At 42.9% G+C, this 25,273-nt stretch overlaps 1 protein-coding gene across 1 annotated transcript; it reads left to right on the top strand.

Moving 5' to 3' along the window:
* Nucleotides 1-3,750: 3,750 nt before the first annotated feature.
* On the top strand, nt 3,751-24,975 carry LOC139540394 (5'-nucleotidase domain-containing protein 3-like). The gene is made up of 14 exons (XM_071344189.1): nt 3,751-4,252; nt 6,488-6,672; nt 9,194-9,268; nt 10,605-10,660; nt 11,741-11,831; nt 12,189-12,326; nt 16,192-16,252; nt 16,622-16,724; nt 17,203-17,304; nt 17,540-17,621; nt 17,726-17,812; nt 17,952-18,092; nt 22,697-22,761; nt 23,074-24,975. Exons 1-14 carry the CDS (start codon nt 3,940-3,942, stop codon nt 23,336-23,338), a joined length of 1,764 nt encoding a protein of 587 aa, XP_071200290.1. The 5' UTR covers nt 3,751-3,939; the 3' UTR covers nt 23,339-24,975.
* Nucleotides 24,976-25,273: the final 298 nt, after the last annotated feature.

Here is a 25,273-nt window from a genome sequence, read left to right as displayed (position 1 = left end):
GTGTGTGTGTGTGTGTGTGCTTGCGTGTGTTTGTAGCCTATTTTGAGGAACATGAGCTGTATATATCCCTTCAATTACAACTTCTGAATTTTCTGCATGTCATGCCGTTCAATATTTTAGAAAATTGAAAATTGGTTAAATAGCTCTTACACAGCCTGGAGGTGTGTTGGGTCATTGTCCTGTTGAAAAACAAATTATGGTTCTTCTAAGGGCAAACCAAATGGGATGGCGTATCGTTACAGAATGCTGTGGTAGCCATGCTGGTTAAGTGTGCCTTGAATTCTAAATAAATCACTGACAGTGTCACCAGCAAAGCACCCCCACACCATCACAAATCCTCCTCCGTGCTTCACGGTGGGAACTACACATTCGGAGATCATCCGATTTCCACCAGTCTAATGTCCATTGCTTGTGTTTCTTGGCCCAAGCAAGTCTCTTCTTATTGGTGTCCTTTAGTAGTGGTTTCTTTGCAGCAATTCGACCATGAAGGCCTGATTCACACAGTCTCCGCTGAACAGTGGATGTTGAGATATGTATGTTACTTGAACTCTGTGAAGCATTTATTTGGGCTGCAATTTCTGAGTCTAATAACTCTAAGGAATTTATCCTCTTCAGCAGATGTAACTCTGGGTCTTCCTTTCCTGGGGCGGTCCTCATGAGAGCCAGTTTCATCATAGCGCTTGATGGTTTTTGCGACTGCACTTTTCAGTATTGACTGACCTTCATGTCTTAAAGTAATGATGGACTGTCGTTTCTCTTTGATTATTTGAGCTGTTCTTGCCATAATATGGACTTGCTCTTTTACCAAATAGGGCTATCTTCTGTCTACCACCCCTACCTTGTGTAACAGTATAACTTTACGTCCGTCCCCTCGCCCCGACCCGGGCGCGAACCAGGGACCCTCTGCACAGATCAACAACAGTCACCCACGAAGCATCGTTACCCATCGCTCCACAAAAGCCGCGGCCCTTGCAGAGCAGGGGGAACCACTACTTCAGGGTCTCAAAGCGAGTGACGTCACCGATTGAAATGCTATTAGCGCGCAGCACCGCTAACTAACTAGCCATTTCACATCCGTTACACTCACCCCCCTTTCGACCTCCTCCTTTTCCGCAGCAACCAGTGATCCGGGTCAACAGCATCAATGTACAGTATAACTTTAGACCGTCCCCTCGCCCCGACCCGGGCGCGAACCAGGGACCCTCTGCACACATCAACAACAGTCACCCACGAAGCATCGTTACCCATCGCTCCACAAAAGCCACGGTCCTTGCAGAGCAAGGGGAACCACTACTTCAGGGTCTCAAAGCGAGTGACGTCACCGATTGAAATGCTATTAGCGTGCAGCACCGCTAACTAACTAGCCATTTCACATCCGTTACACTTGTCACAACACAACTAATTGGCTCAAACGCATTAAGAAGGAAAGAAATTCCACAAATACATTTTTACAAGATACACCTGTTAATTGCAATTCATTCCAGGTGACTACTTCATGAAGCTGGTTGAGAGAATGCCAAGCGTGTGCAAAGCTGTCATCAAGGCAAATTTGAAGAATCTCAAATATAAAATATATTTTGATGTGTTTAACAATTTTTTGGTTACTACATGATTCTATATGTGTTATTTCATAGTTTTGATGTCTTCACTATTATTCTACCATGTAGAAAATAGTAAAAATAAAGAAAAACCATGGAATGAGTAGGTGTGTCCAAACTTTTGACTGGTACTGTACGTCTCGTGTCTGAGCCGTTGAATTGCAACTCCGCTTTGTCTCTTTACTGACGTTTTGCATGTTTGATTGCCTTACGGAGGGAATAACTACACTGTTTGTATTCAACCGTATTCCCAGTCACCTTGCCATGGTTAAATGCGGGTGTTCGCTGTGATGCCCCTCAGCCTGCAGTGAATGTCATTCATCAGAGGGATCCTGAGATACTATTAGTGAAGAAGGTAGACTTTGTTGCGTTTATTGAGCAAATTATAAATTATACTGGACAAACTAAAACATTTTTTTAAATAATAGAAATCATTGTGAAGGTGGCAAAAATATTTTGGGATCTTCAGGACTTCACGGAGGAAACGTTACAGGGAATAATGAATGAAGAGTTTCCCTCCTCTCAGGTTCCTGAACCTGTGTTGGTATCTGAGTAAACATTTGAATCCGCTTCAAGGAGGAAAGCTTTAATTTTTGTTCCCCCTTCTCCTTCCCCTATTATTCCTGCATTAAAGTTGATCCGTTGTCACCCCATCCAATAGGTGGCGGCACGCACCTATAACGTTTGTTTGCAAAACGCTATAATACTTTTTAAGAAGAAGAATAAGAAGGTCTGTCATTTTGAGTGTTGACCATAGAGAATGATAGAAGCTTCTAAGTGGCCAAAATGCTATTTATGAGAATGGGTAGCGCCATTGAGGGCTTCCACCATTTTCACGTAGTTGTAAAATAACAACTCACTGTTTATATCCCAGGACAAATTAGCTAGCAACAGCAAGCTAGCTAAATAGGACAAATTAGCTAGCAAGTGCAAGCTAACTAGCTAAATTGCCATACATGTTTCATGCTTTTCGACCTGTCCCCAAATTAATGTCATTGAGTAAACAAGAGTTTGTTTTGATATTTTAACCTGCGTGTCGTGATCGCGTTTGGTGTGGGGGGGGCAAAATAAATGTATGCACGATGGCGCACGAGCGCAGCCGGTTTGGGTTCTGTGTTTAAGTGTATGTAAACTTCCGACTTCAACTGTAGATACTGATACATTACATAGATACAGACAAAAAAAATTAATTAGCAAGCTTTTGACTGTAGGCAACCACAGGCTTATACTATATGTCAGAGAACATTCAGATGGGTCTGCTGACCAAACTTGTGGAGGTTTGCGTGATTCATGCCAGGATATTAAAATGCATTATTTTGTGAATTTTTCATGATTTTTTGTTTTGTTTATTAGTGTATTATTATGTATGTCATGCTTTGGTGTTTTCAATAATCGTAATATGTTGTAAATAAATGTATTGTAAAACTGCTAGAAATGATGTAGAGCATAGCAACTGTTTGTTTTACTGTTTTGTCATGCTAAACTTTGAAAGGTTGTTCATTTTGGTTATCAAATGTTGTAAAATCCGGAGCATTATCATTAAAGTTACTGTAAATGTGTATCTTGTTGTTAAAACTGCCTTGTTTGACTGGTTTAAGACTAAATTAATTGACACACACATAAGTGTGTGTGTGTGCGTGCAGTTAAACATGTCCAGACACACACACACTCACTCACTCACTCACTCACAGTTTAAGTTCTTTGCACTAACCTTGAGGGTGTCTGGGAAATAAGACACTCCTAATAGAGCTCACCTCATCACTTGCAGAAGAGCAGTAATATTTATTCTCACCTGAGAGAATAAAGTAAATCAGGTTGGATCAGGATTTGCATAATTTCAATACAGACTGCAGCTTGCTTTAATAGGTTTAACCTAAATGTGTGATGTGGCAAGTTTCTTCATACCAATTATAGTAAGAAATTGTAAGTCGCTCTGGATAAGAGCGTCTGCTAAATGACTTAAATGTAAATGTAAATGTCAACTGGGTGGTACTTCCAACTTCATTGGCTGACCCCTCCTGGTGACCCTGTTGGAATAATGTCCACCTGGGTCATCAGGAGGGATCAGCCAATCGTGAAGAAGAAACATTACTACTTCACCATGGAGACAGCCTCAATGGCTCTGCCCATGCCGTCGCAGACGCTATAATGACACAGATACAACAATTCGTCCTCTATCTATATCTACGGTGTTGTGAGTGGAACCAAGGAAGTGACGTTGCCACGGAAGAGCATGGACCGATTCGGTTTCTGTAATTACAGAAGAGTGCTCTAACCGAGAAAATTTACCTAGAGCCCACGACCTACACGCTGGTTACTGACAAACCGAAGGCGACTAGTCATGACGCCGTTGTCACTGTACTTGTGTAGTCTGCTAAAAAATAATAAGTTGTTAATTTGCTACAACTACTTACATACGCACGGAACATCACTACACCTCGTCGATCGGGCGCCGCAGAAGACTCGACTCGTTCGGTTATTGGAAAGGAATTTCCGTGCAGTGTTCCGTGGTAGGGTCACCGGGAAGATTTTGGCGCAACAATCCGGTGCCAAAAACTATAGAGAGGCTACTATGTGTACCAGTTCCGCAAGTGGCCAGGACATGACCAACTGGTTGTGGTCTATTTACAACGAAACCAAAAAACAGACCGAAGGTAGGGCAAGCATTTGTTGAATTCAATGAAAACAAGTGTGGTTTAGGATGTAAAACAATATTGTCCAATAACTCATTACTCTATAGCATATTCCTTTGAAAGACGTTGTGTAACTTTCACTTAGCTAGCTACTGTACCAGGGGTGTCATGTCAATAATAAGTACTTATTGTATGCCAGTTATTGTACCAGTTAAAAACGGGTGCCTATTATTGTAGCTACCACTTACAAGTACCTATTATTGTACCAGAGACACTGGACATTTCACCTGCTGCTGACCACTGTCAATGGCACACTGTCAAAGGCATCCTGAACTGTTGTTGACTGACTGAATGGACATAGACTGTGACACTGGCATGTTGGTTTACACTGTGATTGCTTGCTGTCCCTCCCGTAGTCTCTGGAATACAGGCTTTTGAGACCCAGCAAATGGGCAGTGGACTCATCATGTACAACATAGAAGGGGCCAGGGGTCACCAAGCTCTTGAAAACCCTTCTCTGTATGTTGGGTTTTTAGCAGTTACATTCACTGACATTTGGCTCCATGTGAACCACATTTCCAACAATGTATTTTAAAGTTTAGAAAAGTAAATGATAATCACTTTCAAACCGGTTTTGCACAGATTCTCAAGCTGTGTGGCACAAGTTGACAAACTACACCTCCCCAGTTACGCATACACACACAGGTGTTTGGAGCACACTATATAGTGCAGGTGGCCGCCTATGTCTTCCGTAAACAAGTGATGTAACATGGAGATATGGCCATATGGGGACACTAACCCTAACCATATAAATGTGTGTAGTAATTTTAACCTTTTTTTGTTTTTAATAATTTATTGCTTATATGAAAGTTTTGTTCCTTATGCTTCCAAAAACATACCGCAAGCGATACGTGTTAAAGTTTATAGCAAGCGTCGGGGTTCTTAATTATTCCTTGCCCACGAACAGTCGACCACCCATCAGAGATGATTGCAATACAATCTGCCTTCTCTATGATTTGCTTGACCTTCACTTGAACTCTGTTGAACTCTGCATCCGGCAAATGAGTAGATAAAGCATGTCTGGTTGGAGAGGTGTATGATGGGCGAAGAACATTCAGAAATCCTTTCTAATACACATTGCCTGTGAGCATCAGAGGTGAACCAGTTGCATACAGAGCTCGAGAAAGACATTCATCAGCATTTCTCTGACTACGTTCCTCCGTCGAGTCAAAAAAACTTCTGATTCCAGAAGGACCATGAGCTGTTGCTATCGATAAGGTGTCTGATTCATAATTTTCACCTCGAATAGAAGTAGAGGGACTTTTGTCAGAGGTTGCTTGTTGTGAGCGCTGAGGGAACTTTATGCACTTGGCCAGATTCTGCAGCTTTGTTGCATTCTTCACATATGATTTGGCACAGCATTTGCAAATGTACACAGCTTTTCCTTCTACATTAGCTGCAGTGAAATATCCACACACATCAGATAGTGCCTGTTGCATTTTCATGTAAAGATGGAAAAAATTAGTAAAAAAACACATACAATTTCAGCAGTTAGATTAAACAACTCTTTTGTAAGATAAATGTTTTAAAATGAAACACTCCTCAGTTTGCAGGCTCAAGCAAGCTAAAACCCACATGGTAGCAAAAACTAACTAGCAGAAATTGTTAACAAGTTAGAAAGGATTTAAACACACTTTGCTGTAGGCTACTATTTACTAGTTAACAAAAAAAATAAATGCATGTCATAAAAAATATTCACCCCACCCAGTATTGTAATCAAAACTTACCAGAAAGCATGCAGTCCTTGGCTCAGACAGTGTAGTAGTGGGCTCAATAGCATCTCATTAGTGTGCAAGATCTTGAGAATCAGCTGTACATGTGATGGGAGAATATACTGTGCATGCAGAGGGTTGCAATTCCATTGAATTGGGGATAGTTTAACCAAAATATGCCACAGACCTAGAACTGCCTTGTGTAAGCCCCAAAAAAAAAGGTTAACTGTTATAAGCTAACTGTTTTTGATGAATTGAAGCAAAATTTAAGCTTAACTTCCCACGGAAATTTACCGTAAAGTTTCTGACCCTTTGCAACTCTATTCATGAAGGGCATTGGAAAGAGAGGCCTGTATTAATTTGCAGAGTCAGTGGAAATAGATTTAGCTTACATTGATACAACACAACTAGCAAGAAAGGTTGAGTATGCAATGTAAAAATGCATGTGTTCCTCTTCTTCACCCTTTTCTTCCTTCTATTTTAGCCTTGATCCCAGTGATATCTAAGAACAGTGTGAACCCCAACACTATCTTTGCCAATAATGAGATGAGTCTGCACGATATAGAGATCTATGGGTTTGACTATGACTACACCCTGGCTTTCTACTCCAGACACCTCCACACCCTCATCTTCAACATCGCACGGGACATCCTCATCCAGGATCACAGGGTACGTAGTCTGTTCCTCCGGTCTAGGCTGAACTTAGATCTGTAGCAGAGGGGTCTTTCATGTGACAGGGATGAAGAGGTAGAGCAGAGGAACAGTAGCCTGATCCCGGATCTGTTAGTGCTCTCTTGACAACACTTATGTTAATTGTCATACCAAGTTTGTGCCATATTGCCAATTGCTCACTGGGGCCAAGGTTGGCTTGACAATGAATGGCAAGATAGCACAAACTGATCTGGGACCAGAGTCTGTTCCTCTAGCATGCTGTCCCAGATATGTTTGCGCTGTCTTATCAGTAGGACTTGGCAAGACAGCAGATACAAAATAGCCAAATGTTATGGTCATTGTCATGCCAAATCTATTTGTGCTGTGTAGCCATCTCCTACAGTCATTGTCATGCCAAACTGCCACTGGCATGACAATAACCATATGTGACTTGTTTCAGGAAACTAGGCATATGTCGCGCGTCACTATTTCGCAGGAGAGCCATTTGAATGCGTTTTTTGGCAGAAATGCCTTTCGAACATGTGAACTTTCATGTGCCTTAATAACAAACATGTATGCCTTCTGTAAATACGAATGAATTGTTCAATTACGACCCTAGTTGGTTTAGCCACAGAAAAAGTCAGCAACCTTCCCGCTAGCCATGATTGGCTGATATAACGAGTGGGCTGGACATGCCGAGAGATGAGTTCGGATTGGTCTGCCATGTAGCACCCTTCTGTCTATTTGAGCTGGTCATGTATTAGATAATCCTGTCTAACGCAGCTTTTAAAAACATATATTGCACAGTAGAACTGCATACGTGTTGCTCTCCACTTTCTGGAGGACCGAGTTTTGAAATCAGTGGAATTAGAGTATGATAGCTAAGGAGATAAAGAAAACGCCTGTCTCTGGATTACATCTTCAAACTAAGGGCAACCATGGCATCCGTGGCAGAGAGGGAAGTGTCCATCCATGTATACAGATAAGATAGTCTAGCTGGCTACATTTTCAGATATTACACGTTTCTAATTTTGTCAGTCGTTTTAATTTCAAGTTAGTGTACTGTTAGCTAGCTAGCTGGTTGGCTGGCTGGCTCGCTAGCTAACGTGTATGATCTGTGTAGCAATATTATTTGTATCTCAGAGCCATTTGCTTTGCTAGTTATAGACTGTTAGCTAGCTAACATTGAACCTGGTTGTTTAGCTACCTGCAGATTCATGCAGGGGAGTAACGTCATGATTTGGAATTATGGTTAATTGTTTAGCTAGCTAGCAACACGTCTTAACAAAAGACTCCCCTATGCAAGTAGAATGTTAATGATGTCACTGCAACAACTGTTGATAGACTTAGCCAGAGCGAATTTACCAGATATTTACTCCGATTTCAGAGCACTCTCATCTGAGTGTACCAGAGCACAGAATAACTGACAAATTTACGAACGCTTACCACCTTTTGAATATGGCCGGTGTCAGTGAACGTTGGCAAAAAAGCTTGAATTGTTGCCAGCAGCACAGTTGCAGTCACCAACGCTTTGGATAGCATAAAAACTGCCTAACCAGCTCTGCTAGGGCGAGTTAAATGGTCAGTGAGCTCTTCTCTTATTTGTGTCTGGAAGTAGCTAGCAAGATAGCCAACGTTAGCCAGTTAGCTTGGTGCTTGACTGCCTGTTAGGACAGAACGCTCAGATCAACCCTTAAAGAGATGGGTGGGGCTAAAGCTTAAGCGGGTGTGAACAATGCTGAATGGGTGTAGACAAAGAAGAGCTCTCCTGTAGGTGTACCAAAACATTCAATGGACATTTTCTCAAAAGTGAGGTTACAACTTTCAAAGCAGAATTACCTTCCCGTTGTTCCTCAAATGTAGTGTATGATATACCATTGTGTAGCTCTGAGTCTCTACTTTTATCCAATGTAAAAAATAAAAAATAAATACACAATTTAATATTTTGCTACATAAAACCGAATTGAGCCGGTTGGTCACATATGAGTTGGTAAGAAGGCAGAAACAGAAACAGCTCCTCTAGTCCTTGGCATGCCAGATCATAGGTGTTGACAAGACAGCATTAACATATCTGGCCAGGTTTCTTTTTCTCTGCTTTTCCTCTGCTCTTTCATGTGACGATGAAATCTGCTCCAGATACATAATAATCATAGTAACAGAAAGCTATTTTTTTAGGCTATGTAATTCTCTTGTACTTGATAGACCACAGTCAGGCCGCGTCTTGTTCGTAACCTTGACAATTCTCCCCCTCCATCTGATTCAACACTCACAATTTTTCTTCCACAGTGAGATATTCTATTTGGTGTCAGTGTCACCCTATTCAAGTTGACAAATAATTTTTTCGTAGTCGTGGGAAGTTTTCTGGAGTCTCTTTCCTTTCAATTCCTTTCAAGGTCTTCTAAGATGAGTTTTTCTTCAATGATTGAATGACACTGACGTTAACTTTTTCAGTAGACGTTGCACACTTTTCAATTAGTTGATATGAGACATTTGTGTTCCACTCAAAGCTCTGATAACATCTATTTTCCTTCCTCTTTAGTACCCTGAGGGCCTGCGTGAGTACGAGTACATCCCAAACTTTGTTGTCAGGGGACTGCACTATGATGTCCAAAAGGTGAGCATGGTTGATGTTATAACATGTTATGTATAATGAGCAACTGGGCATTTTTACACATGAGTCTGGTGGGATGTTAATTACTTAACTCACGGACCAGACCTGTGTGGAAGCACCTGTTTTCAATATGTACTACATATACACAAAAGTATGTGGACAACCTTTTCAAATGAGTGGATTCAGCTATTTCAGCCACACCTGTTGCTGGCAGGTGTATAAAAGCGAGCACATAGCCATGCAATCTCCATAGACAAACATTGGCAGTAGAATGGCCTTGCTGAAGAGCTCAGTGACTTTCAACGTAGCATGCCATCTTTCCAACAAGACAGTTCGTAAAATTTCTGCCCTGCTAGAGCTGCCCCAGTCAACTGTAAGTGCTGTTATTGCTGGTTACTGTTATTGAAACGTCTAGGAGCAACAACGGCTCAGCCAGTGAAGTGGTAGGCCACACAAGTTCACAGAACGGGGCCGCGTAGCGCATAAAAATCGTCTGTCCTCGGATGCAACACTCACTACCGAGTTCCAAACTACCTCTGGAAGCAACGTCAGTCGGGAGCTTCATGAAATGGGTTTCCATGGCCGAGCAGCCACACACAAGCCTAAGATCACCATGCGTAATGCCAAGCATCTGCAGGAGTGGTGTAAAGCTTGCCGCCATTGGACTCTGGAGCAGTGGAAACACGTTCTCTGGAGTGAGGAATCCCGCTTCACCATCTCGTCCGACGGTCGAATCTGGGTTTGGCAGATGCCAGGAGAACTCTATCTGCCCGAATGCATAGTGCCATCTGTAAAGTTTGATGGAGGAGGACTAATTGTCTGGGGCTGTTTTTCAAGGTTTGGGCTAGGCCCCTTAGTTCCAGTGAAGGGAAATCTTAACGCTACAGCATACAATGACATTCTAGACGATTCTTGAATGGCCTTCAAATGACCCCTGACTTCAACCCCATCGAACAACTTTAGGATGATTTGGTACGCCGACTGTGAGCCGGGCCTAATCGCCCAACAGTGCCCGAACTTACTAATGCTCTTTTGGCTGAATGGAAGCAAGTCCCCACAGCATTGTTCTAACATCTGGTGGAAAGCCTTCCCAAAAGAGTGGAGTCTGTTGTAGCAGCAAAGGGGGGACCAACTCCATATTCATTTCTATGATTTTGGAATGAGATGTTTGATGAGCAGGTGTCCATATACTTTTGGTTATATAGTGTTTCCTTTATTTTTCCAGTTATCTGTATCTGTTATAAGGCTTTATATCACTGCTTGTGTGAATATTACATTTCTGATTGGCACTTGTCAGCCAATCTTTTTCTAATTTGTGTTAATCAATTATTTGTTCCAGGCATTACTGATGAAGATAGATGCCTTTCACTACATCCAGTTGGGAACAGTATACAGGTATGTACTATCAACACTATCACAGTTTACAATCAATACCTTTACATTCAACACACTTTTGGATCAAACATATGGATGGAGTGGCATATTGGAAGTGTATGGGGCTAGGTACTTCCTTGTTTGAATGGTAGTACAAATGTATTTTTTAAAATTTTATTTCACCTTTATTTAACCAGGTAGGCCAGTTGAGAACAAGTTCTCATTTACAACTGCGACCTGGCCAAGATAAAGCAAAGCAGTGCGACAAAAAACAACACAGAGTTACACACGGGATAAGCAAAAGTACAGTCAATAACACTATAGAAAAATCTATATACAGTGTGTGCGAATGGAGTAAGGAGGTAAGGCAATAAATAGGCCATAGTAGCGAAGTAATTACAATTAAGCAAATTAACACTGGAGTGATAGATGTGCAAGTAGAAATACTAGTGTGCGAAAGAGCAAAAAAGTAAATAAAAACAATATGGGGATGAGGTAGGTAGTTGGATGGGCTACTTACAGATGGGCTATGTACAGCTGCAGCGATTGGTAAGCTGCTCAGATAGCTTATGCTTAAAGTTAGTGAGGGAGATATGTCTCCAACTTCAGCGAATAATTTTTTTAATTTATTTTTTGCAATTTGTTCCAGTCATTGGCAGCAGAGAACTGGAAGGAAAGGCAGTCAAAGGAGAAGTTGGCTTTGGGGATAACCAGTGAGATATACCTGCTACGGGTGGGTGTTATGGTGACCAGTGAGCTGAGATAAGGCGGGGCTTTACCTAGCAAAGACTTATAGATGACCTGGAGCCAGTGGGTCTGGCGACGAGAGCATACAGGTCGCAGTGGTGGGTGGTATATGGGGCTTTGGTGACAAAACGGATGGCACTGTGATAGACTGCATCCAGTTTGCTGAGTAGAGTGTTGGAGGCTATTTTGTAAACGACATCGTCGAGGATCGGTAGGATAGTCAGTTTTACGAGGGTATGTTTGGCAGCGAGAGTGAAGGAGGCTTTGTTGAGAAATAGGAAGCCGATTTCTAGATTTCATTTTGGATTGGAGATGCTTAATATGAGTCTGGAAGTGTTCTCTTGTCACATGTAGGGGTCTTCACCCGGTGCCAGACAAGGAGGTGATTGCCATGTACGAAGGCTGCCACGTTCCTCTGGAGAATATGAGTGACTTTTATGGCAAGGTAGGGCTCATCTCCTCAACCCTTCCACATTCACTATATACAGATAAGCCTCATTTACCGTGATAAACTTACCCCTTTACATTTTGCAGCAAGGCCACTCTGTTTATCCCAGTCACTCCGGTCATGAACTTTTTGCACCCCTACAGTCTGGCACACGATACTGTAGTATTACGTTTCAACCTGTAATCAGTGAACCCAGAAGCAAATCTTACATGTGCTAGCTAACTATATACAAAATGTACTTCTGTGGGTAGAGGTTAGGGATACACTTCTGTTTTGCATACCCTAGTAACACCCTCGCTTTACTTGTGTCTTGTCCTATCTGATCTTTAATAATCTCCCCTCTATCCTCTACAGAGTTCCCATGGCCACACTATGAAACAGTTCATGGATATCTTCTCCCTTCCAGAGATGAACCTACTGTGCTGTGTTAATGACTACTTTATGAAGCACAACATCGACTACGAGCCTGTGCACCTCTACAAAGACGTCAAGGTAAAGAGACCAGAACAGTGGTGTTCCAAAGACACCTTCTTTGGACTGGATCTGCAGCCGGTGGGAGAATCCCTCATAGGGAGGAGGGGCAGTTTCCCAGACACCGGTTAAGCCTAGTTCTGGACTAGTTAGAATCATGTTCAATGGAGAATTCAATGGAGAAAAAACAGTGCTTTACTGTTCAAAAAGGTTTTAAATGAAATAAAGATCAGACAATGGTCAGAAATTTTACCTGATGGTGGAGCTCTAAACATGCGCAAATTCCCATAGGAACACAGCAATTTTAAAGTGCAGAGCTTCTGCCTTCATTTTTCATCTTACAGGAATGATATACTACTGTACATGTGAGGAGAAGGCGGAAGGCTCTACCTATCCTTTGACGTAAATAACCCCTGTTTGATTCCCAGGTCGAAACTTAAGTCCAGTGTACCTAATTTAAAACAGCATGTTAAATGTGCAACCAGAGGGAAAAAAACTTTAGACCACCTTTACTCCACACACAGAGACGCGTACAAAGCTCTTTCTCACTCTCCATTTGGCAAATCTGACCATAATTATATCCTCCTGATTCCTGCTTACAAGCAAAAACTAAAGCAGGAAGCACCAGTGACTCGGTCAAAACAAAGTCGTCAGATGAAGCAGATGCTAAGCTACAGGACTGTTTTGCTAGCACAGACTTTAATATGTTCTGGGATTCTTCTGATGGCATTGAGGAGTACACCACATCCTTCCCGCAGTGACTGTATGTACATACCCCAACCAGAAGCCATGGATTACAGGCAACATTCGCACTGAGCTAAAGGGTAGAGCTGCCTCTTTCAAAGAGCAGGACTCTAACCCGGAAGCTTATAAGGAATCCCGCTATGCCCTCTGACGAACCATCAAACAGGCAAAGAATCAATAAAGGACTAAGATCGAATCGTACTACACCAGCTCCGACGCTCGTCGGATGTGACAGGGCTTGCAAACTATTACAGACTACAAAGGGAGCTAAACAACTTGTATGCTCGCTTCGAGGCAAGTAACACTGAAACATGCATGAGAGCATCAGTTGTTCCGGATGACTGTGTGATCACGCTCTCCGCAGCCGATCACAAACAGGTCAACATTCACAAGGCCGCAGGGCTAGACGGATTACCAGGATGTGTACTCCGAGCATGCACTGACCAACTGGCAAGTGTCTTCACTGACATTTTCAACCTCTCCCTGTCTGAGTCTGTAATACCAATATGATTCAAGCAGACCACCATAGTCCCTGTGCCCAAGAACACCAACCTGCCTAAATGACTACTGACCCCTTCGACTCACGTCTGTAGCCATGAAATGCTTTGAAAGGCTGGTCATGGCCCACATCAACACCATTATCCCAGAAACCCGAGACCCACTCCAATTTGCATAGCGCCCCAACAGATCCACAGATGATGAAATCTCTATTGCACTTCACTCTGCCCTTTCACACCTGGACAAAAGGAACACCTATGTGAGAATGCTATTCATTGACTACAGCTCAGCGTTCAACACCATAGTGCCCTCAAAGCTCATCACTAAGCTAAGGACCCTGGGACTAAACACCTCCCTCTGCAACTGGATCCTGGACTTCCTGACTGGCCACGCCCAGGTGGTAAGGGTAGGCAACAACATCTGCCACGCTAATCCTGAACACTGGGACCCCTCAGGGGTGCGTGCTTAGTCCCCTCATGTACTCCCTGTTCACCCATGACTGCGTGGCCAAACACGACTCCAAGACCATCGTTAAGTTTGCTGACCACACAACAGTGGTAGGCCTGATCACCGACAATGATGAGACAGCCTATAGGGAGGAGGTCAGAGACCTGGCAGTGTGGTGCCAGGACATCAACCTCTCCCTCAGTGTGAGCAAGACAAAGGAGCTGATTGTGGTCTACAGAAAAAGGTGGGCCGAACAGGCCCCCATTCTCATCGATGGGTTTGTAGTGGAGCGGGTGAAGAGTTTCAAGTCCCTTTGTGTCCACATCACCAGCGAACTATCATGGTTCAAACGCACCACGACAGTCATGAAGAGAGCACGACAACACCTTTTCCCCCTTAGGAGACTGAAAAGATTTGCATGGGTCCCCAGATCCTCAAAAAGTTCTGCAGCTGCACCATCAAGAGCATCCTGACCGGTTGCATCACCGCCTGGTATGGCAACTGCTCGGCATCTGACCGTAAGGCGCTACAGAGGGTAGTGCGTATGGCCCAGTATATCATTGGGGACAAACTTCCTTCTATTCAGGACCTACATACTAGGCGGTGTCGGAGGAAAGCCCAAAAAATTGTCAACGACTCCAGTCGCCCAAGTCATAGACTGTTCTCTCTGTTACCGCATTTGCAAGCGGTACTGGGGCGCCAAGTCTAGGACCAAAAGGCTCCTTAACAGCTGTAATATCTGTGTTGTGGAGAAATTACCAGTTAGTAGACGGGAGTACAGTTAGTTTCCTTTAGTCAAAAAACTTGTGCTCTACAGCCCCCGGCCCAATAGTGCGCATGTGCATTTCCTATTAGGTGTAGTAACAACACTGCCGTAATACATTACTGTTTAGTAACTAATATGAACAGCTGTAGATCACAAATACTACTACAGCTTCTACCCCCAAGCCGAAAGACTGCTGAACAATTTATCAAATGGCCACCCAGACTATTTACATTGACACCCTCCCCATATGAGTTTTTTCACTGCTGCTACGCACTGTCTATTATCGATGCATAGTCACTTTACCCATACCTACATTTACAAATGACCTCGACTAACCTGTATCCCCGCACAAATTGTTAACAGAATTACCCAAAAATCTGTTACAGAAAGACTGCAACTGAATTAGTAGGCACAAACCACCGTTTGGTCACCTGTTACTAGCCTCCCTTCCACTGGCATACTGTTATGTTCAGCTCAATGTTTTCTTTCGCTTTCTGTCACATGGTGGTCAAAGCAAGAGTGTGAAAACAGTCTGGACAACCCCGCCCTCTCTCTCTCTCCTCCCTCTCCAGTTAATGTCACTTTCCCCGGCTCTTACTGACACCAACCTATGAGACCCTTTTTTAAATTCCATTTACTCTAATCAGCCCTCTCACCCACTGAGCACTGACTGACCCCGGACGTCCGTTGAAATTTAGTCCACATCTGAACCAGTCAATGTCTGTTTCACATGTTTATACACCACAGAAAAGTCAAGTAGTTTAGTACAGTAGAGAACACTTTAATTTACTGTACTGAACTCTACTTTACTGTGCTGTACTGTGATGTCCAAACTTGTGAAACATAGATGTCTATGATTAGTACAGGTATGGTCCAGTCCGGACCAACCAAATTTTGTCCTGTTTGGGTGCGGAGCTCATTAGAATAATACCCCAGTATGCAAAAGAGGATATTACATTTTTCTACCTATGTGTACCTATTCAGGATACATCACCATGAGGAGACTGATATTCATAATTATGCATTTCTGTATTGTACAGATCAGGGACCCATGATGTCATTCTGTTACCGGGTGTTAATCCACTTCTCTTGCTGTTGCTCAATAATCAAAATAGATTTTTTCAAACTCAAATGTGTCATATCATAGATGACCCCCTATTCTTTCTGCAGATATTTGAATCTTAATGCGGAGTAGATATTTAATGCTTTTTGGAAAACGTGGTCACATAAAAAAACTGCAGGAGATTTTACCATCAGTCTGTTACTTTACGTCTGCACTGTTCTTCGAGTAAATGTGTTTTTGTCAATGTAGTATGGTTTAACTTTCTTTCTGTCCCTCTCACTGTTTGTAAAGTGCTGTATTTTGTGAAAAAGATTCCTCCTGCCACAAAATACAACCATTGTAACATCTCATCCTCTCTCTGTTGGCAGGCAGCGATAGGAGATGTCCATGTGAAGGGTATTATGTATCGAGCTGTAGAGGCAGATATGGGTAAGGATAACAAGGATCTCTGCTTAGTTCTCTAAAATAGTTCCTTTATGATCATTGGAGTGAGGGGAGTGTATGCTCTGATTTGGGCAACCCAGTCTGTTATGCTATATGTGGTATCTTTACAAATTATCTCAGGTGTTTGTGCTGCTGTGTATGAATGTCTGTGAGGAGAGTTCTACGTCAAGGTCATTGCCATTGCTCGTATCTTCAAAGAGATTACTATGAAATATTGTTATTGTAGTTCGTAGATATAATGTATTTTCTGTAGACAATAGTAATTGTCTGACAGTGTAGCTCAGGGTATACTGTATGTTCACTACCCCTCTATATCTTTCTCTTTCTTTTCTCTCGCTCTCTCTCTGTCTGTAGAGAACTATATTTCCTATGGGGAACAGACTCACGCTGTGTTGAAGAAGCTCTATGAGGATGGCAAGAAGATGTTTCTCATCACCAACAGCCCCTTTGACTTTGTGTGAGTGTCAACCTGTGTTCAGGCATCTTGTGGTCCTGTGTGGCTCAGTTGGTAAGACCTTGGCACTAGCAAACCGCAGTGTTGTGGGTTCAAGTTCTGAAGATATCGCATACAATACAAAATGTTTTATCACTGTACTGTAAGTTACTCTGAGATTGTCCGTCAGTACTGAGCTAGGCTTTACAACCACGACATTTATTAGATTCACGTGGAGGCTTGACCCAAATCCACTGGTCTAAATCAAAGAGCTTTCATCACCTACTCATGTCATGGTTAGAGGAATGTTAGCTACAGTCTTGTTAGCAACATTCAGTCCTCACTGTGATGAAATGGCAACGTCTTGAAACAAGACTGATTTAAAAAAAAAAAAATAGAACAAACGGTTGAGGAATTACCCTCATGAGTGTGCAGATATGTTTGATGCTGGCAGAGTGTGCTGTGTGAATTCTAATATAAAATCTAATCTGTGAATTCCCAGGGACCGGGGAATGAACTACATCGTGGGGAAGGACTGGAGAGATTTGTTTGATATTGTCATTGTGCAGGCCGACAAACCAGGCTTCTTCAACGACAGGAGGAAGTAAGTGTTGGAACGACATAAAGACCTTGAAACTTCTGTTATGTCCCTTTTGGTCTCCACAGGTTACCTACGTAAAGACTTCATAACACGTTAATAAACCATACATGACACGTTCACAAGCAGTGCATGAGCGTTCCGTAAATGCTTTATGTCAACAACCGCAAGTTGAAGTCCTCGTGAAAGTAAGTACTCTTCAAATAAAGTGTTAGCGTTTTTCTTCCTCTGTCCATCCTAGGCCCTTCAGACGAGTAACAGATAAAGGGGTGCTGCATTGGGACAGGATTCACAAGCTGGAGAAGGGGAAGATCTACAAACAGGTACAGGACAATTCACTTTAGCTATTGAATGTGAGTTAAAACTCCTTTGTGGGGTCTATGGAATTATTGCATTTTCCTTTGATACAGGTATGTGTTTGTTTCAGGGAAACCTATACGAGTTCCTGAGACTCACTGGTTGGAGGGGGTCCAAGGTGCTGTACTTTGGAGATCACATTTACAGCGACCTGGCTGTAAGTGCAACAACAATTTGCAAATGCTTTAGCTACAACGAGCAGTCATTCAAAGTGACAACATTTCGACATACAGTACAAATACAATGTACGTCATAAAAGTAACTGGTTATTTGAGGTGTTATGCTTCTCCCTGTAGGACCTGACTCTGAAGCACGGCTGGAGGACAGGAGCCATCATCCCAGAGCTGAGGAAGGAGATCAAGATCATGAACACTGAGCAATACGTCCACATGATGACCTGGCTACAGGGCCTGACTGGACTCATAGAGCACATGCAGGTAGGTGGGGGCGGGGAGAGGTGTGTGTGTGTGGGGTGTGTTGAATACTGAGAAGTACGTCCACCTAATGACCTGGCTACACAGGGCCTGACGGGGCTCATAGAACACATTCGGGTATGTTGGTGTGGGTGGTAGCTCTATGCCTACCTACACAATTGTAATCAGTAACTTAACTTTTGGATTGCCCAAACTCAGTAAAGTAATCTGATTGCTTTCAGTAACTTTTGGATTACTTTTGCCTTAAACGATCCCCCCCCCCTCCCAGAGGAAGTTGGGGCCACTATTTCAACATAGTTTTCGGTCCAATTGATGAAATGCACATTTAGGTTCCACCTGCGAAGAATGACGAGGGCTGCTTATACATATTCACGAATGTATGTGGGAATTTCCGCGTGGAGTTGATAAACATCAACAAATTGGACACTGACAGCTGTCAGTGTAGCTAGCTAACATGCTAACCTTATCTAGCTAGCTAGCTATCTTGCTAACCTTATCTCCCTAGCTAATATTATGTTTGTTTTTTTACTACACCATATTCAAAAGATTAGCCAGCTGGCCCTTTGGCTGGTCCTGGAGCTGAATTTGTCATAAGCATTGATTTAGGCCATCCCTGGCGAAGTTCACCCTATCTTTTTCCAAGATGGCGTAGCAGTGCAGACGTGGTTTGTCGTCCTCTCGTGTACTTTTTGTATTTTTCGTCTTTTTTTTGGTATTTATTTTCAATCTCTTTTCCATTTTTTCATTAAATATACCTTCCGGTAACCCGCCTCACCCAATGTGATACGGATCCGCTATTTTTGTTTTAGACCTTATAGCCAGAACCTCCATCAGAAGCTAGCCATCAGAAGCTAACCAGCTAATTAGCTACTAGCTATTTAGTCATTGCTAGCGGCCTTTACCTTCTGCACAGACACCAGCTGTTTTTTAGCCTGGATAATACTTGCCAGCCTGCCAGTATTGGACTGTTCTCTCCACTACAACGCCGGATTCCTGCCGTAAACCCTGGACCATTACTCCTGATCATCACAGCTAGCTAGCTGACACCGAGTGACCCAGCCCCAAAGCTAGCCCTGAGCCAGGTCCACCTCCCAACCTACTCAGTGATCACTCGGCTACACAGCTGATGCCTCCCGGACTCTACCCCAACACGGCTAGAATCCACTACTCCACCGGATCCTTGCCGTAAGCTCTGGACCTTTGCATAGGATCATCGCTACTAGCTAGCTGCTACCGAGTGGCAAAAGTGGCTAACGCCCCTGCCCTGAAGCTAGCACCAGTTAGCCGTGAACCAGGCGCTTCTCCCGGCTAGCAAACAAAATTACTACAACTACAATACCTCTCTCGCCATCTGGCCTGGACCCTTTGTCGACACGGCGCCCCGCCGTACCACCACGACTGATCTGCCGACGTAACTCCATCCGCTGTGCCCTCAACCGGCCATTGCCGGACGTTGGAGCAGACGCTTCTACTTACCCAGCCTGCTAACTTTAAACACCATGTCTCCCACGTGCTAGCATAGTAACGACTACCCCGCAGCTTCCCTGTTCCATCTATTGCTGTTCACTGGATCCTATGATCACCTGGCTACATCGCTGATGCCTGCTGGACTGTTCATTAATCACGGTACTCCATTTAGTTTATTTTTTGTTTATCTGTCGGCCCCAGCCTGGAACTCAGGCCCTGTGTGTAGTTTACCGAACCACTCTGCCCATTCATCGCCATTTTACCTGTTGTTGTTGTCTTGGCTGATTAGCTGTTGTTGTCCTACAATCTAAACTAGATGCCCTCAATCTCACACAAATTATCAAGGAAACCACCAGGTACAACCCTAAATCCGTAAACATGGGCACCCTCATAGATATTATCCTGACCAACTTGTCCTCCAAATACAATCAGGGTCTCAGCGATCACTGCCTCATTGCCTGCATCCACTATGGGTTCGCGGTCAAACGACCGTCCCTAATCACTGTCAACTGCGAGCAGGTCTTTCTAGTCGACCTGGTATCGACCTGGTATCCTGGAAGGATATTGACCTCATCCCGTCAGTTGAGGATGCCTGGTCATTCTTTAAAAGTAATTTCCTCACCTTAAATAAGCATGCCCCTTTCACAAAAACATCCTGTGGCGGACTGCACTAGCATCGAATAGTCCCCGCGATATGCAACTTTTCAGGGAAGTTAGGAACCAATGTACGCAGGCAGTTAGGAAAGCAAAGGCTAGCTTTTTCAAACAAACTTGCATCCTGTAGCTCTAACTCCAAAAAGTTTTGGGACACTGTAAAGTCCATGGAGAATAAGAGCACCTCCTCCCAGCTGTCCACCGCACTGAGGCTAGGTAACACTGTCACCACCGATAAATCCACGATAATCGAGAATTTCAATAAGCATTTCTCTACGGCTGGCCATGCTTTCCTCCTGGCTACCCCAACCCCGGCCAACAGCTCCGCACCCTCGGAGGCTACTTTCCCAAGCCTCCCCAGCTTCTCCTTCACCCAAATCCAGATAGCAGATGTTCTGAAAGAGCTGCAAAACCGGACCCGTACAAATCAGCTGGGCTAGACAATCTGGACCCTCTCTTTCTAAAATGATCCGCCGCCATTGTTGCAACCCCTATTACCAGTCTGTTCAACCTCTCTTTTGTGTCATCCGAGATCCCTAAAGATTGGAAAGCTGCCGTGGTCATCCCCCTCTTCAAAGGGGGTGACACTTTAGACCCAAACTGTTATAGACCTATATCCATCCTGCCCTGCCTTTTCTAAAGTCTTCGAAAGCCAAGTTAATAAACATATCACTGACCATTTCGAATCCCACCTAACCTTCTCCGCTGTGCAATCCGGTTTCCGAGCCGGTCACGGGTGCACTTCAGCCAGGCTCAAGGTACGATAAAAGACAGTACTGTGCAGCCGTCTTCATCGACCTGGCCAAGGCTTTCGACTCTGTCAATCACCGTATTCTTATCGCAGACTCAACAGCCTCGGTTTCTCAAATGACTGCCTCGCCTGGTTCACCAACTACTTCTCAGACAGAGCTCAGTGTGTCAAATCGGAGGGCCTGTTGTCCGGACCTCTGGCAGTCTCTATGGGGGTACCGCAGGGTTCATTTCTCGGGCCGACTCTTTTCTATGTATATATCAACGATGTCGCTCTTGCTGCGGGTGATTTCCTGATCCACCTCTACGCAGACAACACCCTTCTGTATACATCTGGCCCTTCTTTGGACACTGTGTTAACTAACCTCTAAACGCGCTTCAATGCCATACAACACTCCTTCCGTGGCCTCCATCTGCTCTTAAACGCTAGTAAAACCAAATGCATGCTTTTCAATCGTTTGCTGCCCGCACCCGCCCGCCCGACTAGCATCACTACTCTAGACGGTTCTGACTTAGAATATGTGGACAACTACAAATACCTAGGTGTCTGGCTAGACTGTAAACTCTCCTTCCAGACTCATATTAAACATCTCCAATCCAAAATTAAATCTAGAATTGGCTTCCTATTTCGCAACAAAGCCTCCTTCACTCACGCCGCCAAACATGCCCTCGTAAAACTGACTATCCTACCGATCCTCGACTTCGGCGATGTCATTTCCAAAATAGCTTCCAATACTCTACTCAGCAAACTAGATTAGGTCTATCACAGTGCCATCCGTTTTGTCACCAAAGCCCCTTATACCACCCACCACTGCGACCTGTATGCTCTAGTCGGCTGGCCCTCGCTACATATTCGTCGCCAGACTCACTGGCTCCAGGTCATCTATAAGTCTATGCTAGGTGAAGCTCCGCCTTCTCAGCTCACTGGTCACCATAACAACACCCAACCGTAGCAGGTATATCTCACTGGTCATCCCCAAGGCCAACACCTCCTTTGGCCTCCTTTCCTTCCAGTTCTCTGCTGCCACGAATTGCAAAAATCACTGAGACTTACATTCCCCTCACTAACTTTAAACATCAGCTATCTGAGCAGCTAACCGATCGCTGCAGCTGTACATAGCCCATCTGTAAATAGCCCACCCAATCTACCTACTGCATCCCCATATTGTTTTTATTTACTTTTCTGCTCTTTTGCACATCATCATCTGCTCATCTATCACTCCAGTGTTAATTTGCTATATTGTAATTACTTCACTACTATGGCTTATTTATTGCCTTACCTCCTCACGCCATTTGCACACACTGTATATAAAAAAAATATATATTGTGTTATTGACTGTACGCTTGTTTATTCCATGTGTAACTCTGTGTTGTCTGTGTCGCACTGCTTTGCTTTATCTTGGCCAGGTCGTAGTTGTAAATGAGAACTTGTTCTCAACTAGCTTACCTGGTTAAATAAAGCTAAAATGTTAAAAATTCAATAAAAAAATCTTTGACTTTTTGTATTTTTTCACAAACATCCTTTCTGAATTCAAAAATAATCCAATAATTAATCATCTTTTTTTTTTTTTTTTTAATATCTATAATCTGATTACAATATTTTTGCTGGTAATGTACTGATTACACTTAGTTTGTAATCAGATTACATGTAATCAGTTACTCCCCAACCCTGTCCCTACTTCCCAGCTCCACAGATATGTATTCTCAGTATGTCTCCTCTTCTCCCTCCGTTCCAGGTCCACAGAGACCCAGCGTCGCAAGCTGTTGTCCAGGAGTGGATCAAAGAGAGAGAATCCATGAGGTACCATGGGGAATTACTTGTAATGTGCATAGAGCCTTTCAAGAATCTCAAGAGAAACATGATATAATTTGTGATGAGTCCTCTTATTTGTTCAAAGTCTAGAAGTTATGCTATAGATATTTTGATAATACTTTCTTTGAAAGGCACCTATAGTACATAAGGACTTCATAACACATTTATACTCTACATAAGAATTCCATATGAATGTAGCTACCCTTCAAATAAAGTCTTACTGATATTTTTCTTGACGTGCAATGCAAATGAGCACTGTCACTTGATAACAAATATCTTACGTGTTTTATCATACAACAGATCGCAGACTAAGGACATCTTCAACAGCCAGTTTGGGAGTCTCTTTCGAACGTACCACAACCCCACCTACTTCTCCCGCCGCTTGTCTCGTTTCGCTGACATCTACATGGCCTCCCTCAGCTGTCTGCTGAACTATGACTTCCAGCACACCTTCTTCCCTCGCCGGACCCCCCTGCAGCACGAGTCACCCTTCTGGCCCGAACAGACCAGCGCCGGAGCCCTGAAGATGCCCTTCATACCCCACAGGACCACGACTGAAGAGTAGAGAGGGGTAGGGTTTCAGTGTAACACCCCATCCGGACCTGCTCAAAGTAGAGGAGGACGGGTTTCATTGCGACACACTCCGTTCGGACCTGGTCTGGACACAGAGCTTCCTGTGGGCCCTATTCAGAGTTGAGATTAGTGTGCGCAACTCAGTTTTGCGCCGATCATTCATTCATTCATTCATTCATGTAAATTGGAGACTGGCACAAAATTGTAAGTTAAGTGCATTGTCTTCAAGTCAGAATACTGTCCTGAGATGGGTTCTGGACATTGCTGACTTGGACTTCAACCGTTCATTACATATTTAGGGCATGTGGACAGGCCATTCACTAGATACTGTACATACTCCATCTCATATGCTGGCTTTTTCACAATAACTTGAATACTGCTGCTCCTCTTTAAAATCTTGTCATGACATCTCACTATTACACGTGTAGGTTTCATCTATCTATAAAGATTTAGGACGTTAGATAATATATAGTAAGTACATACCCTCTTTAATAGTTCTGCAATGTTTCAATGCAATTCTATTATCATTAAGAGAACCGCTAATAGTAGAGTTGCTTAGTATACCAAACGCAAAGTATTACGTTTGATGAATGTGCTTGACAGACATACAGTATGTAACCAAATGGAGATTTACTTAGATCAGCAAGCTTTCACTTTCATCCAAACAAGGTCAAAATATGTCATTGTGATCTCTAATTTCTTAGTAAGTATGTGTGGGTGTGAGGGAGAGCGCAAGAGAGTATGATTTGTCCGTACAGAGTGAATAGCGTTTATTTTATAGCAGTCTTGAAAGACGTCGGGTCATTATCTGTAACAGTCATGGTAATCATACATTTATGTAAATGTATGATATGCACTTGTTAGTTAGCTGTGTATTAAGATGCTCTTGGCCTTAACTATATACAGTATCTGTAAATAAGGGGAAGTTGGTTATAAAGGGGTAATAAGGGATGACCACCTAAAACAGGTGGTCTCTGAACCTGTAAGCACAGAGAAACACAGACTCCTGATATTATCTAGCACAGGAGTTTTTGTGTGGAGTTGAATTGTTTGAAAATATGACATGACATTTTCGAAGACATGCCTTACGCGTCTGTCACTAGAACTGCACTGTAGATCATATATTAGTGATGCTTTAGTTTAGAATATATTATTCCCTGGTAATAAGGGAGATAGGCCTACCCTAAAATCATATTTCTCACAAAGGCTTTATTGTTATTAGTAGTCCTTACTAGTTCAGGTACTAAGCACATTAATAGCACTCGGACACAACCGACATAACTCCGTTTATTTTTCATAGAAAAGGGTAATATGCTGTATTTCATTGACAAATGTATTTATCATCGTCCAGTGTTGCTTGGCTATCTTTTTTGTTTGTTTTCATAAACATTGTGCTTTAAAAAATATAAAAGTGTATTCAAATCATTTATTTTGTATTGAAATGTTCAGAAATTAGATTTATTTGTTTTTGGGGGAAACGAACAAGAAAATGACATTGTTTATGATCATCGATGAGGCTTAATGTTTTAGAAATCTATTGTTTAAGATATACAGTGTGGTCTGAAATTATTGACATCTTTGATAAAGATGAGTAAAAATGACTTCATAAAATAAATTATTAAATTCAAATACTGAGCTATACTGAACAAAAATATACATGCAACAATTTCAAAGATTTTACTGAGTTACAGTACATATAAGGAAATCAGTCAATTTAAATAAATTACTTAGGTCCTAATCTATGGATTTCACATGACTGGGAATACAGATATGCATCTGTTGGTCTCAGATAACTTTTTTTTAAATGTAGGGGCTTGGATCAGAAAACCAGTCGGTATCTGGAGTGACCACCATTTGCCTCATGCAGCACGACACATTTCCTTCACAATGAGTTGATCAGGCTGTTGATTGTGGCCTGTGGAATGTT

This window comes from Salvelinus alpinus, chromosome 15 (genome assembly GCF_045679555.1).
Source record: "Salvelinus alpinus chromosome 15, SLU_Salpinus.1, whole genome shotgun sequence".
Lineage (NCBI taxonomy): Eukaryota > Metazoa > Chordata > Actinopteri > Salmoniformes > Salmonidae > Salvelinus > Salvelinus alpinus.
This window is presented reverse-complemented; position numbering and strand designations above follow the sequence as displayed.

Coding starts and splice junctions, on each gene's coding strand:
- LOC139540394 (XM_071344189.1), top strand. CDS start 3,940: ATGACGCCGTTGTCACTGTACTTGTGTAGTCTGCTAAAAAATAATAAG. Junction 6,673..9,193: donor TCCTCATCCAGGATCACAGG/GTACGTAGTCTG, acceptor CTTCCTCTTTAG/TACCCTGAGGGCCTGCGTGA. Junction 17,622..17,725: donor AGGGGAAGATCTACAAACAG/GTACAGGACAAT, acceptor TGTTTGTTTCAG/GGAAACCTATACGAGTTCCT.